This window comes from Lottia gigantea (assembly GCF_000327385.1).
Source record: "Lottia gigantea unplaced genomic scaffold LOTGIsca_85, whole genome shotgun sequence".
Classification (NCBI taxonomy): Eukaryota; Metazoa; Mollusca; class Gastropoda; family Lottiidae; genus Lottia; species Lottia gigantea.
The window spans coordinates 182,108-197,221 of record NW_008710807.1 but is presented as its reverse complement, the minus strand read 5'-3'; the positions used below and the strand labels follow the sequence as shown (position 1 = coordinate 197,221).

Here is a 15,114-nt window from a genome sequence, read left to right as displayed (position 1 = left end):
GAAAAATTGCAGGGGTAAGGTTGGGGGGTAAGAGATACGAAGAAGTGATCTGTGAGCATTTACAACTAAAAAATGCCTGAGGTGGAGGCCAAAAATGAGGGGTGTCTCTCTGAGGTGAAGCCCTAAGGGTCGTAGCCTCTTAAGGCCGAGGGACTGGGGCTTCCAGACACCCACAAAAGCGAATTGCTTTCAGATGGCGTGAGCATTTAGAGGGCTTCAAAATAAGACCTTTCAAAGGCATGAGGGTCAATGGCTCTCCCCCTAAATACGCTACTGGCGTGGGAGTTTATAACCCTCAAATGATATTCATTTTTCTCTTCTTCATTTCAGCTCAGGAATTTGACTCTGTACCTGAAGATATAAAGGTCATGAGAGGTCACAATGTCACCATTCATTGTCGGGTCAGAAATCTAGGTAAGAAATAGATATTAAAATTTTACTTCTGCGTTTGATTAGTAGGAAAAACAATTCTTAAGCAAATTTAAGAAGTTCTTAACTCAAAAGTCCTCATATTTTGTTGATTTTACATCTTTATTTCATTAAAAAGGAAAGAAATATCATGTCATAAGACATTCAAGTCCTTAAGATATTTCAAAATGACTGAACTGTGCTGAAGATTGGTGATTTTTTTCCACAAAATAGTGGTAAGATTTAACAAGCCTCAAACAAAAGATGCAATCAGTGTCTTATGCTTCTCAGATTACATCTTTTGTTCCTGTCATAACTTCCAAGCATTGTAGAGGGCAAGAATTTAATTGGCTGGTGGTGTCATCAAATTAACGAAGGTTCAAGATGGTTGTCTGTAGACCCTAATCGAAGTGGTCATATTAAGAATTCTAATAAAAACCAAACGATAGTTTTGTCTAAATTTCATTATAGACTGGGATAAGACAATCTAATTTTGTATTTCAGGTGCCTACAATGTATTTTGGTTAAAAGATTCAACTGTATTATCTTTAAACCATCTGATAATGACAAGCAACGATCGTTATTCCATCGTAGGGCGTTATAATCTACAGATAAACGATGTTGAAGATGGGGACGAGGCGAAATATCAATGTCAAGTCAGCTCTTTCCCTCCTATTTCACAGTTTCACTCCATCATGGTCACTGGTAAGCCATCATTTCTCTCCTTTTGACTAGGATACTTTTAGGGAAAATTATTTCAGGCCTAAATATTTCAAAAAAACTTATATTTACAAGCAAATGTAATACGTACTTGTGGGGTTCAATTTGTTTCAAAATTTTGAAAATTTATGTCCCCAAGAAATATGAATGTACAGTTAACCAATTGAACTGAAATGGAATGGAGTTTTACATCCTTCTACTCCTGTTTGATCTAATGAAAACAAGCCAAGCAGTGTGCAATGAGTATGTTAGGGTTTTAATTCTAATAAGTGATCTTTATAGCTGTAATGTAGGTCTATTCCCTGTTGAGGTCAAAAACTTCAAACAGATTCTCTCCCTTATCAAATCTAGCTCAGATATTAAAAAGAAATTTACAGTTTCAAGTTTTATCACATCTGATTTGAATATCAACAGAAAAATAAACATTTATATACAATGTATGTTGAAAATCTGGTTTAAATATTGAAATTTAAACTTATAAATATTAGCTAGGTTAAATATCAAGTCTAGTGTTTAGTTGAAAATATTTTCATCCAGTTAGTTGCAGGGATAAATGTACCTTCACAATGTGGAGCTACTAAGAAATGTATCTAATACCTTGACTGCAATAGCCACCTTTCTTAAATGACAGACTTCAGTGATTTGAGTATTTTATTTGGGGTTGGCATCCATGACTCTGCTTTGTTGATTTGAGAGGGGTCAAGTCATTGGAAGGCGGGGGGAATACATCAAACTCAAATTTGGAAGTGAAGGTAGGATAAATTTGTCATTTTTTCGGCCCGAAAAAGGGTCATGGTGCCACGCCCCACCTCCTGAATATGCCACTGGTCTGAGTAAAATACTCATAGTCTAAATTTGAGGAAAAATGCATTTTAACACTTATTGTGATAAGATGAAATATATCTTAAATGCCACCTGATATTTCAGTGAAATCTGACTTTTTTTTCTTTGACATAAGACACTATGAAGATAATAAGCTATATGGTAGACCAGTATTACAATGGCCTACTGTTATTTACTGAATACATACTTTGTTCTCAAAACATTTTATTATAAACCTTTTCATGTCTGACATTAGCTTCATGCAGGGAATATATTTTGACAGTGAAGAATTGTTGTTTATAGATGATATTGCTGGGATGTTGATTTGGTTTTATTTGCCAGTCTTGTCTGACTAGAGCTAAAAAAATACATTTTCAAAAATTTGAAAAAAATCTAAAATCATGCAGTCTCTGATATATATGTTATTCTTTGATATGCTCCTAAATTCCTTTTCAAAAGCATTACTGGCTGTGTACATTAAAGAGCTTCGAGCAATTATAAATCAAATATGAATCAGTCAGGCTATTTCCCTCATTGTACACTGCATGATGTTGCCTTCCTTCATTCATGAAATTAAATGACTGTTTCTGATAAATGCTCCAACATTGGAATAATTCCATTATGAATTTCATAAGATTTGGCTATTTCCCTGATTCCGTACTGCATGGTGTTGCCTGTCCTAAGTACATCTAGAACTCCATTTCAGCTATTCATTTCATTAGAATTCACTTAGTGTAATGAGCTTTTTGTTAGCGTGAAATTATCTCCCCTGGGACATCACCACATGGCTTCTGTATTCAATGTCACATGCTATCATCGGTCTAGTTGATTGGACGTCAGGTTGTTATTTTGACCCTTATAATTAGGGGAGGGGAATTATACCAGGGTGAAGGTGGTCAATTACATTAATAACATCCTTAAGTTCGAACACTCATTTTTTTTTTTGTGACAGTAGCAAATTGGATTGTCGTCTGTTAGGACTGTGGAATAGCGCAGTCGGTAGCAAGTTTGATTGTCGTCTGTTAGGACTGTGGAATAGCGCAGTCGGTAGCAAGTTTGATTGTCGTCTGCTAGGACAGTGGAATAGTGCAGTCAGTAGCAAGTTGGATTGTCGTCTGACAGGACAGTGGAATAGTGCAGTCAGTAGCATGTTGGATTGTCGTCTGACAGGACAGTGGAATAGTGCCGTCAGTAGCATGTTGGATTGTCGTCTGTTTGGACAGATTGGAATCGAAAATAAGGAGTCTCATCCAAATTTCCTCGCAAAATCTTGGGTGCTAAAATGTTACAAATTACTAATTTAAAATGAAAGGCGGAGTTCTCAATGCCAAGCAGATGCCAAAATATAACTGTTTTCCCGCCACAATACATTACACAATCAGATATATACTGACTGTTACATTTCAATTTGAACAGTGGGACTTAAAGTCTCCAAGACCTATTTATGTAGCCAAGAAAAAATCGTCAGTGCTGGAAGGTTGATGTCAATGCTAAACAGATGCAATAATATAACTGTTTTCCCGCCATAATATATGTTATACAATCATATAGACCCATCCTGTTGGTTTCACTCAGTGATGTGATTTGTTATTCTTGGCTCACAACATTTACTAAACCTGTTAATCTATACCATAATACTGTTTTTACAATGCATTTTGATATGCTAATAGCTGTTACACACATTGTGTTGAAAGTTTAGCTTTTAGAAATATTCAGGGCTTTTGACAGTTTGAAGTTGAAAAAAGACTATTTCTATCTTTTGACATTATCTTGTTTCATTTCTCTGTTAAATAAACTATAAGTACTGACTTTGTATGCGAGAAAATTGACTAAACCAGGTCTAGACTAGACATTTTGAGGCTGCATCCAGACATAACTGGCAAATAAAAAAGTTTCAAAAATACATTATGTGGACTCTACTAAAGGAATATGAGTTGAAAAACTCTATAATAGAGTGACATTAAGTGTTCCAGAAGTATAGAATTTAGTTTTAGCATTAACTTGTGTGAAGTTATAACCAGTCATTTTGAGGTGTCCATCAAACACTGGCACAATCTGACAATGAAGATAGACATAGCAGAATATTTCTGTATTTTTCAGCCAATTTGAAGTTTCAGCGATGACATGGCACAATCTTACATGACTGACAATGAAGATAGACATTTTAAAATATTTATGTAGTTTTCAGCCATTTTGAAGCTTCCTCTAACCTGACTGGCACAATCTTACAATGTTTCTGTATTTTTCAGTTCCCCCAACTGTAGAAATGGTGAACAAGACCAAAGTTGTAGAGGCTACCCTAGGAGATGATATCGTATTCCAGTGTACGGCTACAGGTCGACCACACCCTAATATTACCTGGGTCAGACAGGTATGTCTCCACATTTCCTTTACCAGCTGATTGAACTTCATTTAAGCTGTATCACTTTTCAATATTAAAATCTGGCATCTGGTTTGCGTGCAGTTAAAACTCTCTTGAAGATATGAGGTGAAAAAGACATTCCAAGGTAATGTCCAAGCTACAAAATAGTAAACGAGGCTTGAAGAACAGTTGTTACTTAAGCTGGCTTAACTTTAGTCGTCTGAAGGCACTATAAGTTAGAACATTGATTGTATGTTAGAAGACAAAGATATTAATCAGTAATATTCTGATATCTAATAGCAAGGATTATATATCATGCTAGATCATTGTAAACTCACCTCTTACAGGATTAACTCCCCTTACAGTTCATATCCATATAGCCTAAAGAACGTACTATAATTATAATTCTGGAAAGTACGTATTATAAAGGTGAATACTCAGTTGCGTTTCTACAGGGGGAGATCAAGGGGGGTCCATGCCACTGTGCTGAATCAAGGTTGGCGCTTCTCTGCCCACTCCCCCCAACCCCCACTCCCTTGAAATGCTTAAATTCTTGGTGCAGTGAGCCCCCCCTTAACAATCTATTGCCCCTCCTCAAACCAATATATTCATTCATCCATTCATTCCTTTAATCATTCATTCATCCATCCAGTCATCCATCCAACCACACTCTATTCATTCATTCATTCATTGCAGGATAAAATGATGCCGTATGGAGAAGACTATATATTTGGTGATACATTAAGACTATCTAGTCTAGAGTATAATCATGGTGGTCTATATAAATGTATAGCTAGTAATGATGTTGGTGATGATGCAGAAGACTCAGTTAGACTCAAGGTCTTCTGTAAGTATGAATATATTCTGGGTGGCCGGGCCACTGTTGCCCCCGTTGCCCCCAAAAACAGATAACATTTCATTTAAGAAATATTTATCAAAGCTAAGACTATAATATTTTGACCTGCTAATATTAGAGATATCAGACATTTGTAAACCAAATTACAGGTTTATAGGTTGAAACACTGTGGAATACCAGCCTTTTTAAAAAAATATCCTCAAATAATATAATGCCGAAAAAGTACTGTCATTTCTTATCATTGAGTTTTAAATTGCGTAGAGCTCTGAGGTCCCCTTGGCAATTCACAACCCCCTACAAACCTCCTCCCCTCCCCACGTAATGATTCATGGGGATGTCCCTTAATTCCACACCCTTTCATTTATTCTTTGCCATGTTCCAAGCTTTTTATTCATTTCGCTAGCCAATTGTTAGTTGTCTAATTTGTCAGCAGTGGTGGAGCCAGGATTACATCCGTGGGGGGAGAGGGGGCGAGATATCTGAGATTGCCCAAATTTCTAATCTAGTTATGAGAATTTTGCCCGAAAAACTTGCGGCTGACCTCTCTGCCCCCCTTTGGCTCCGCCACTGCTTGTTAGATTTCATTTTCGCTTTCGGAAATGACATTTGAAACTTTCCAAATCACTCAGTTGTACAAATAAAGAATACTACGCAATGGTTTTAATTGTATAACACTAGGTTCATAGTACCAAAACTTGGCAGAGTTCTAAACAAGATTTGTTGAATTAGTATTAGTAGATGTTTACTACTAATAACAGCTTTTACTATCTGATATCATTTCTATTGTCTTCTCATTCTTTTAAACACATGTGTTTTTACAACCTTATATCATTGCTATTGTCTTCTTATTCTATTAACCCTGTTTCCCCCTGTTAGTGATGCAGGTACGAGGGGCTGACATGGAAAAAGCGTCTAGTCGTTCGGTTTGGGACAATAAACCGAGGCCCTGTGTGCTACAGGCTGTGTACGTTAAAGATCCCTCGACAGTTGGAAATCGAAAAAGAGCAGGCTAATGCCGCTGTCCTGTTAAAATTTCCCTCATTGCACCCTACATGGCGTTGCCCGTCTTCATTAGTGCAAAAAAAGTAGGACGTAAAACTCCATTCATTTCATTTCATTTCTTATTCTATTAAACACATGTGTTTTTACAATGTTCAGGGTTTTTTATCTTTTATTTCCGTTGTCTATGATACACATAAAAAGTTACCTGTGTAGAATCCATGGAGTTTCTAGGTAAAATTAGGACAAGCAGAGGCCACACAATTTCACAGGGGGCCACAATCAATTCTTTCACTATGTAAAATGATAAAAAAATGGAAAGTGGGGGTCCAAAGACGTAGAAATGCCAGTGTATAGAATCCCTTCCATCAAAAAATGAAAAATTTTAATGCACTTTAGAGATCATGTTCTGAGCATTGTGTGAATAGCCTTTATTCTTATTTCAACATCAACTCAGTGTGAATAGCCATCAATTTTAATCTAATGCCAAATTTACTGGTGAATGAAGTCACCTCTAATGTGACCCTAGCTTGAAAGAAATTCATGATTCATTCTGTAGGCATGGTGTGTAACGCTAGAAAACATCTGTAAGTGAACACCTTTAACACATGTGTTAAGATCTAAATGTCAGCGGGGAATCAAACAGAATTTATACAATATTTATATACAGTTAGTTCTCAATTGGTTAATAAGGCCAAGTTTAAACCATATGTAGGCCAAACTCAATAAAAATTCAAATTTGAATGCAATATGATGAAGTATGTAGTAATGGAGTGATGTGTTTCTGCACATGATTGTCACATGGTAATATGGTAAGCAAGCATCATTTTGGCATCATTCAGAAAAATTTAGATCGATCTTTTGAGAGTGTTTTCTAAATATCAAAGCTACCATGAAATAATAAAGCTGCCATGAAATAATAAAGCTACCATGAAATATTAAAGCTACCATGAAATGGAATACGACAGCTACCATGGAATAGAATATTAAAGCTGTCATAAAATATTAAAGCTACCGTGAAATAGAATATTAAAGCTGTCATAAAATATTAAAGCTATCATGAAATATTAAAGCTACCATGAAATGGAATACGACAGCTACCATGGAATAGAATATTAAAGCTGTCATAAAATATTAAAGCTACCGTGAAATAGAATATTAAAGCTGTCATAAAATATTAAAGCTATCATGAAATATTAAAGCTACCATGAAATGGAATTTTACAGCTACCATGAAATAGAATATTAAAGCTGTCATAAAATATTAAAGCTATCATGAAATATTAAAGCTACCATGAAATGGAATTTTAAAGCTGTCATGAAATATTAAAGCTACCATTAGATATTGAACCATGAAACATAAAAACTACCATTTAATGCTATTCAGTCTCCAATGAAATGTAATATTACTGTTAATATCAATGTTTAAAGCTACCATGTAACTAACTAATGTTAAGAAATGAACAATATTTTTTTTAATCATTCCAGATGCTCCTAAAATCTATACAGAAGAGAAAGTAATCATCACAGGGCCTGGAGAAGAAGTGTCTGTCCCGTGTCTAGCCAGCGCCCAGCCCTCACCCAAGGTGGAATGGAGACACAATGGAGATAAGATAAGTCTACGAAGTCTCCCTCAGAATAAAGAACTCCGTGCTGTGGAGCAAGGGTTTAAAACAGACTACACACTGTACATCAAGAGCCTTCAAGATTCTGATTTTGGGAACTATACTTGTGTGGTGAAAAACAATAGAGGAAAAGCTATCCATAAACTGGTCTTAACACGTAAGTTATTTTACTTATTCTTAAAATTTTGACACGTTTTCCAAGAACTTGTCATCATCAAACACTTAGTTTTAGTGGAATTGCAGGAACCATAGATGTCTTATTAAAAATTGAAATGGTGCAAATTGATGCTATCATTATCCCCTATATACATAAATTTTTTTTAGAAAACCTCTTCACAATCACTTTAATAGTTAGCATATTAATCCATGAAGACCAAAATGTAATAGACTCTTAACTGCCAAATCTCTGTTTAGTCTTTAGTATACAGCTGAATTTAAGGCTAAAATTTTAAAGCTTGAAGACTAAAGGGAGATAATCACTAAGGTGTCAAATTATCTCCCTTTAGTGTACCTTGTACTGAAGTTGCATTATTAATCTGTGCTTCTGTGTAACTAATGCAAAAAAGAATTTGATCTGAAGTCATAAAATTAAACCTTGAAGACTAAATAGAGGTAATCACTAACCTGTCAAATTATCTCACTTTAGTCTTCAAGAAACCTGTTTTCACCAGTTGAATTACTGTTCTGTGTTTTAGCGTTGCCAAGTAAGAGTGAAATTATGAGTGATATCAAGGGGAACTACTCTAATGTATTTGAATTAGAATGGATGACGGTATCCGTGGTGAAGTTAGATAATTATAAATTAATGATCAGAAATGTAAGTCAATTAGTCAATGTAATAAGAATTGCAAAAATTGAAGCCCTGACCCTAATGATGATAAATAAACCAAGTACAAACGATCCGAACCTCAAACGAAACCCAAAACCAAACAACATACTTATATACAATATTGGTAGCAGCTCATGAGGAAGTATATCAATCATAAGTGAGTAAGTAAGTATTTCATAATGAAAAGTGGCATCAGGTGTCTAGAAGAGTAAGCATACCCTGACTGGCACCACACCTGTTATAATGAAATTCTCACATGAGGTAGTATATCAATCATAAGTGAGTAAGTATTTCATTATGAAAATACCCTGTCTGGCACCACACCCTCCAATTTAATATCAATTACAGGTTATCAACGAGACTTTAACAGGAAATTGGAGTGAAGTTGATATCGAGGCTGACATGACGTCTGGTCCAATCCATTCTCAATCTTACATGGTCAAAGATCTAGAACCAGAGACTATGTATGAAGTTATTTTACAAGCACATAATAATTACGGTTGGGGAGAAGCCAGCAATGTTTTTATTTTTGAAACAAACAAAGGTACAGTCTTTCTGATTGTTTTTGTAGCCCATGTAATAAACTATATCTAGTATTCTCCTGAAGAGTTGACAAACTCAGTCCCAGAGTGATGTGGAGTGTTCTTAATGTGGGCATGCACAGATAACCACCATAGTAGTAGTGGGTACAGTGATTAGAGTATTTGCCACTATGAAGTTCTGACCACTCCAAAATTGACGCCAAAAGACTGCAAAATGGCAGTCAGGGAAATCTTAAAAAGACAATGTTTGTTTCATCATTTCATCAATTGATCATTATTTTATTCATTGTTTGCTGCCAATAGGAATGATTTTAATTTTACCAGAAAAAACTGCCATTTTGAAATCTAGTATGCTATCATTTTAAATAGATCATTTTAAGAAATTCTTTTTCACAGAATTCAAGGATTGGCATGAAGCACCATCTTTGAGCATAGCATGTCTTTTTTCTGTACACATTTTCATATTATTCTTTCCCAGTGTGGGTACAGGCCGGCAGGGGGAAGGAGGGAGGGGCCAAATGAGACTTGCATCTATGATGCCTCCACAGAGTTGCTGCATTTTGAATTTCAGTCTGACAGTTGTCCCCCCATTTTGTCAGTCTGCTCCGTATTAGTACTCCTGTCTCAGAGGCTCCTGTCACTGTTTTTTCCTTAGCAAAATTAAATTCTAAGAACACTCCATAAGCTACTATATAATCCACTGGAAAATAGCAAAGCAGATACTGAATAATTGGGAATATAATGCGCATCATAATATAGATCACCTATTATATTCTCTTGATTATTTGTGTTAGAGGCATTTCGCTGTGCTATCTCACTGTCATATCTGTGCTTAGTCTTTTAAGATATAACACTTTTGATTTAAGCTGCCAGTTTATTTTTAGATAATTTTTAAACTAAAAACTTAGGACAACAATAAGAAAATTCTTCAATTTGGTCTTGCCTTAAAGCTCGAAATATTCCACTTTTGGGTCATTTTTGGTTTAAATACCTTGGTTAAAGAGATGTATATATTTTAATAACTGCTTCACCTGCTTATATCTGCTGATAGAGCTCAATTTCAACTCTCAGTTCTACCAGTATTTAAAGCAGATAGTAAGAAAATATTATCCCACATTATCACACATAGTGTTTTAAAGCAAAATGCCTCTCATACATGACATAGAAGCTAGATATATTTTTGACCTATTTTTGTGTGATGTTTGAATGATGCACATGCATTTTGGTATTTTTCACAGCTGGTTTAACCCCTCCCACACCAACTTTACCAAATCCTCATATACATTCCTGTAAGTATTCATATTATAGTCTTATATTCTCCACCTCTTTGGGTTGGGGGGTGGGACATTATTAAAGCTATCATGTATTAGCATATCAAAAAATGATAATGCTTAAATAAAGAGAGATATTACATTTGTAAATATATATTAAAGCTATCATGAATTATTTAAATATGTCATGAAACATAAAAGATACAATTGAAATATTAAAGCTATCATGATTAAGAATATTAAAGCTATCATGAATTGGAATATTAAAGCTATCATGAATATGAAAATTAAAGCTATCATGAATAAGAATATTAAAGCTATCATGAATTAGAATATTTAAGCTATTAATAGAAATATTAAAGCTATCATGAATTGGAATATTAAAGCTATCATTTAATAATTGTCAGATAATTTTCATCATAAAATTTTTCTTAAACATTTCTTTTAGCAATTTTTTTCTTGCTTGAAAAATTCTCTACTTTCCCATATTTAGGATAGTACATTTGTAGATTTTATGCTTGGTATAATTATTTTGTAAAGTTTGAGGTATTTTCTTTACCTTTTTGATTGAAGAGTACATGTGAATCTTCTTTGTGGCATTCACTCCTGCAATAAAATGTGGGTCATGGTTCTTATTCTGGTCAACAAATCTGGTGATCCAATTGTGAATAAGTATGAATAATCCAGGTCATTGCATCTAAAATCAAGCAGTTACCAATTTGTTTTTTTTATTTGCAGCTGATAAAGAAGAAAATGCTGGAGTGATCAAGACTGCAGAATATTCCATCATATTAGTCTTTTTATTTATAACTTTATTATTATCCTAAATTAACCCATTATACAAGATTAGGTGATTGTGAATAAAAAAGCAATATTAGGTATGTAAAAAGGGTGCTACAGTTGCAGAATTAGTCCTTTTTTATCAAAAATAGTTTGGATTTCACTCAGCCAAATTAACAAAGTTATCCTTTGTAAAAAATTTCGGATGTAAAGATTAATCTAAGCAAGTATTTCTTGAAAGCTTATAATTCAAAAGTTATTGTAAGCCAGGAATCTTAGAGTAATGCGAATGGGGAGAACCATCTTAATGTACTCTAATGTTATTTCTTTTCAAAATCTTTTAATTATCATTTGATTGGCTGCACTTCAAATTCTTATGTGCCGTGTGCAAAACCTTTTTTATGTCAACATTTCTTAAAGCATGTAAATAGTAAATACTTGTATATATTTTAATAACAATATTCTATATAGATTTATAGCTAATATTTATAAAGGTGGAGGATTTCACCATCAGTGAGGTCATTAGGTCAATGGGTTTAAATAAACCCAATGGTCAATGGGTCAAAGTAAAGCCTAGACTTGTGTACATCTTCACATTGTCAAGCTATTACTAGATTTGTCTTATACCTTGACTGCAATAGTCATCTTTCTTGTATCATGGAAGTTTGTAAATGAAGCAAATTGATTGGATTGTTCGTTGAGGATACAGCCAATCAGCGTTCAGTCCAATCAAATCGCTTCATTCCTTGATAAAAGAAAGGTGGCTATTGCAGTCAAGGTATAAGTATGAAGTTTGTAATAGCCTGACATGGTGAAGATGTCATGTGTGGTGCCGAATATCTAATCGTGCTTTTGTGTTTCATATGTATGGTGCTTTTTGTATATTACATTAATTTTTATGTAGATTAAGAGGAAAGATAGGTTTTGAATTCAGAGCGATAGTTGGCTATAGAGTTTAGTAAAGCTATCTTTTCTCATCCAGAGATACAATACATCAACAGAGCAGTCTACTTTATTAAAGGTAGTTTAAGTAGTAATCAACATAATATATGTCTGATTAATTGGTTTTAATTACTATTAATCTACCTTGCAATAAAGTGGACTGCTCTTCTTATATTGAAATTGTCCTAAATGTGTGAAAATATCTTTACTTGACTTATATCTTGATTGAAGTGCTTGTAAATACACTTAAATGTACATTTCTTTTTAAAGTAGGTCAAAGAATGCACATACAGAGAAATTTCAAAACATAAACAAGACCGGTCCAATATGGTATGAGGTAGGAGAGGTGGAAGATTTACCATCTTTTCTACCTCTGAATAAAGTGGACTATTCATGAAACTTACCTGGATATGTATAGTTTTTTTCACAGTAAAGTGAAATAATGTGCAAAACAAAAACAGGACCAGTCTACTATTGCTGGGAGGGTAGGGTAGGTGGAAGATTTACCATCTTTTCTACCTCTGAATAAAGTGGATTGTACCTTTTTTGAAACATACATGCATGTGCATATCTTTGATTAACTAATATTTTGGATTTGCAAGTTTCTGACAAATGGCAACATATTTACTTTTACTGTAGATGATCAGTAAAGAAGATTGGCCCTCGCACTAGAATAATTTCTTAACATATTTAAAAATTTGATTATCCAAAGTAATTTTATCACAAAATTTGAAAAAATTATGATTCAATTTAGGCTTATACCTTAGACACGTTTGGCGAGGCTAAAATTAGTATTTTTTGTTTTCTGGGTGGAAATAATTATATTTTGGCAGCAAATTCACTATTTCTTTGTTTTATAATAAAAATGTATAACTTCTACTGAATTTATTATTGACAATCTACATCTATAATCATAGTAGACTGTCCTGGCTAAATTTCCCTCATTGCACACTGCATGACATTGCCAGTCATTAGCCAATAAGACACATAGAAGTAGTACATAAAACTCCACTGGCTAGAAAGATAGAGGAATTCCTCTCAATAGAGATAGTCTGGGATCCCTGGCTTGTAAATACACAGTCTGTATATTGATATGGTATTTATTACTGGATATGTTATTATATGATTAATGAACATATTAATAAGGCACACATAGATCAAAAATTAAAATATATATACATTATAATAAATAAGCCAAGTCCAAAAAATACAAGTCCTGAGGGGATGAAAGGGGCTAGCCCTGAAATAATTCTTTAGAGACAATTAGGGATAAAGATAGCATATTACTCCTGGGTTAAAGGTCATGTACAATAAAACTCAGGCCCCATATTCTCTAAACGATCTTAGCACTAGGATGTCCTAGAATCAATTTTAGAAGATAAGAACCTAGGATGTCCTAGAATCAATGTTAGAAGATAAGAACCTACGATGTCCTAGAATCAATTTTAGAAGATAAGAACCTAGGATGTCCTAGAATCAATTTTAGAAGATAAGAACCTAGGATATCCTAGAATCAATTTTAGAAGATAAGAACCTAGGATATTCTAGAATCAATGTTAGAAGATAAGAACCTAGGATGTTCTAGAATCAATTTTAGAAGATAAGAACCTAGGATGTCCTAGAATCAATTTTAGAAGATAAGAACCTAGAACCTAGGACATCCTAGCGCTAAGATTGTTTTGAGAATACGGGACCAGGAGTAGTATACCATAAAATTGACAAAATTGTGTTTCTTAATTTAATCTTATTAAAATACAGATCTGGATTTTAGTTGGGGTTTTTTCTGTGGGTTAATACAATCACCAACCATGATCAGACATAACTCCTTTTTAAATCGTGTTCAGTTGCATGTTGGACCAATAGCATACAAGCCAATCAAAAAGTTACGTGCTTGACTCGACAATATTTAAGTCAATGTATTAGTAATGAATATCCCAGAATTAGATAGAGCATTTGATTAGTTGAGAATTTCACTGACCTAGAACATCAGTCACATAATCACTTAGTCAGATCATGGATAGCATGTTGAGTCAGCCAGAGAAAAAACATGAAAGAAAATATCAAGATCTAGATCTGATATTTAATGAAATTAGCCCTGAAAGTTATCCCTTAAACCTGTCGACTAATACTTATAGTTACCCATATGACATAACACAAATGAACACATCAAAAATCTTTGAAATTTTCTCAAAAACAATTATGGCACATTGGAAAAAGCATCATTAGAAAATAACTGTTTCACGTTCTTAAAAGGGATATGGTTGGACTAGGGCCTAATGGCGGATTTCACTTCAACTTGTTTGCTTCTTTCTATTTAGAGATACGAACTTTAAAACTTAAATAAAAACACTACATCAAATAACTAAAGCCTATCAAAAATATATTAAACAACTAAAATACTCCAATCATACACAAATTTAAAAGTGGAATTTAAAAAATAATTTGAAAGGGAAAGTACAAGTCACGAAGTTTTTACCAAAATAGTTCAGTCATTTTTGATAAACGCTATAAGTACCCTTCTGAGGCTGGATGAATGACCATGCCCACCAAAAACATAAGCAGTGCCAGTGATGGGTACAGAGGGGCATTCCCTAGAAGAATGGTTTGAACCCCCAATTGTACCCCAATTATGCAGCCAAAAATTAAAACATTTTAAGAAATATAATAAATTAAATTATCACAAAATTACAAAACATTTTTAAAAATTCTTGAAAGCCCAAAAAATTCAACAAAAATAAAAAGCATAGGTGCATTAAACATTACAAAAAAAACATTTCTTAAGCACACGAGGCCTCGGTTAAGAGTCCCATCCGAACGACTAGACGCTTTTTCCATGTCAGCCCCTCTTACCTGCATCACTGACAGGGGAAAACCGGGTTGAAAAGTCTGAAGTGCTGCATTCCGAAATACAAAAATAGTGGATATTGCAGTCAAGGTATAAGTAATAGTCTGACACTGT

At 34.1% G+C, this 15,114-nt stretch overlaps 1 protein-coding gene across 1 annotated transcript; it reads left to right on the top strand.

The window, feature by feature from the left end:
• Nucleotides 1-362: 362 nt before the first annotated feature.
• LOTGIDRAFT_93532 (hypothetical protein) lies at nt 363-9,130 on the top strand (the record flags this gene model as incomplete). Its single annotated transcript, XM_009067689.1, has 7 exons — nt 363-414; nt 913-1,113; nt 4,200-4,321; nt 5,009-5,159; nt 7,655-7,948; nt 8,487-8,620; nt 8,969-9,130. Coding segments are annotated over 7 exons (1,116 nt in total), but the record flags the coding sequence as incomplete, so codon positions are not given.
• Nucleotides 9,131-15,114: the final 5,984 nt, after the last annotated feature.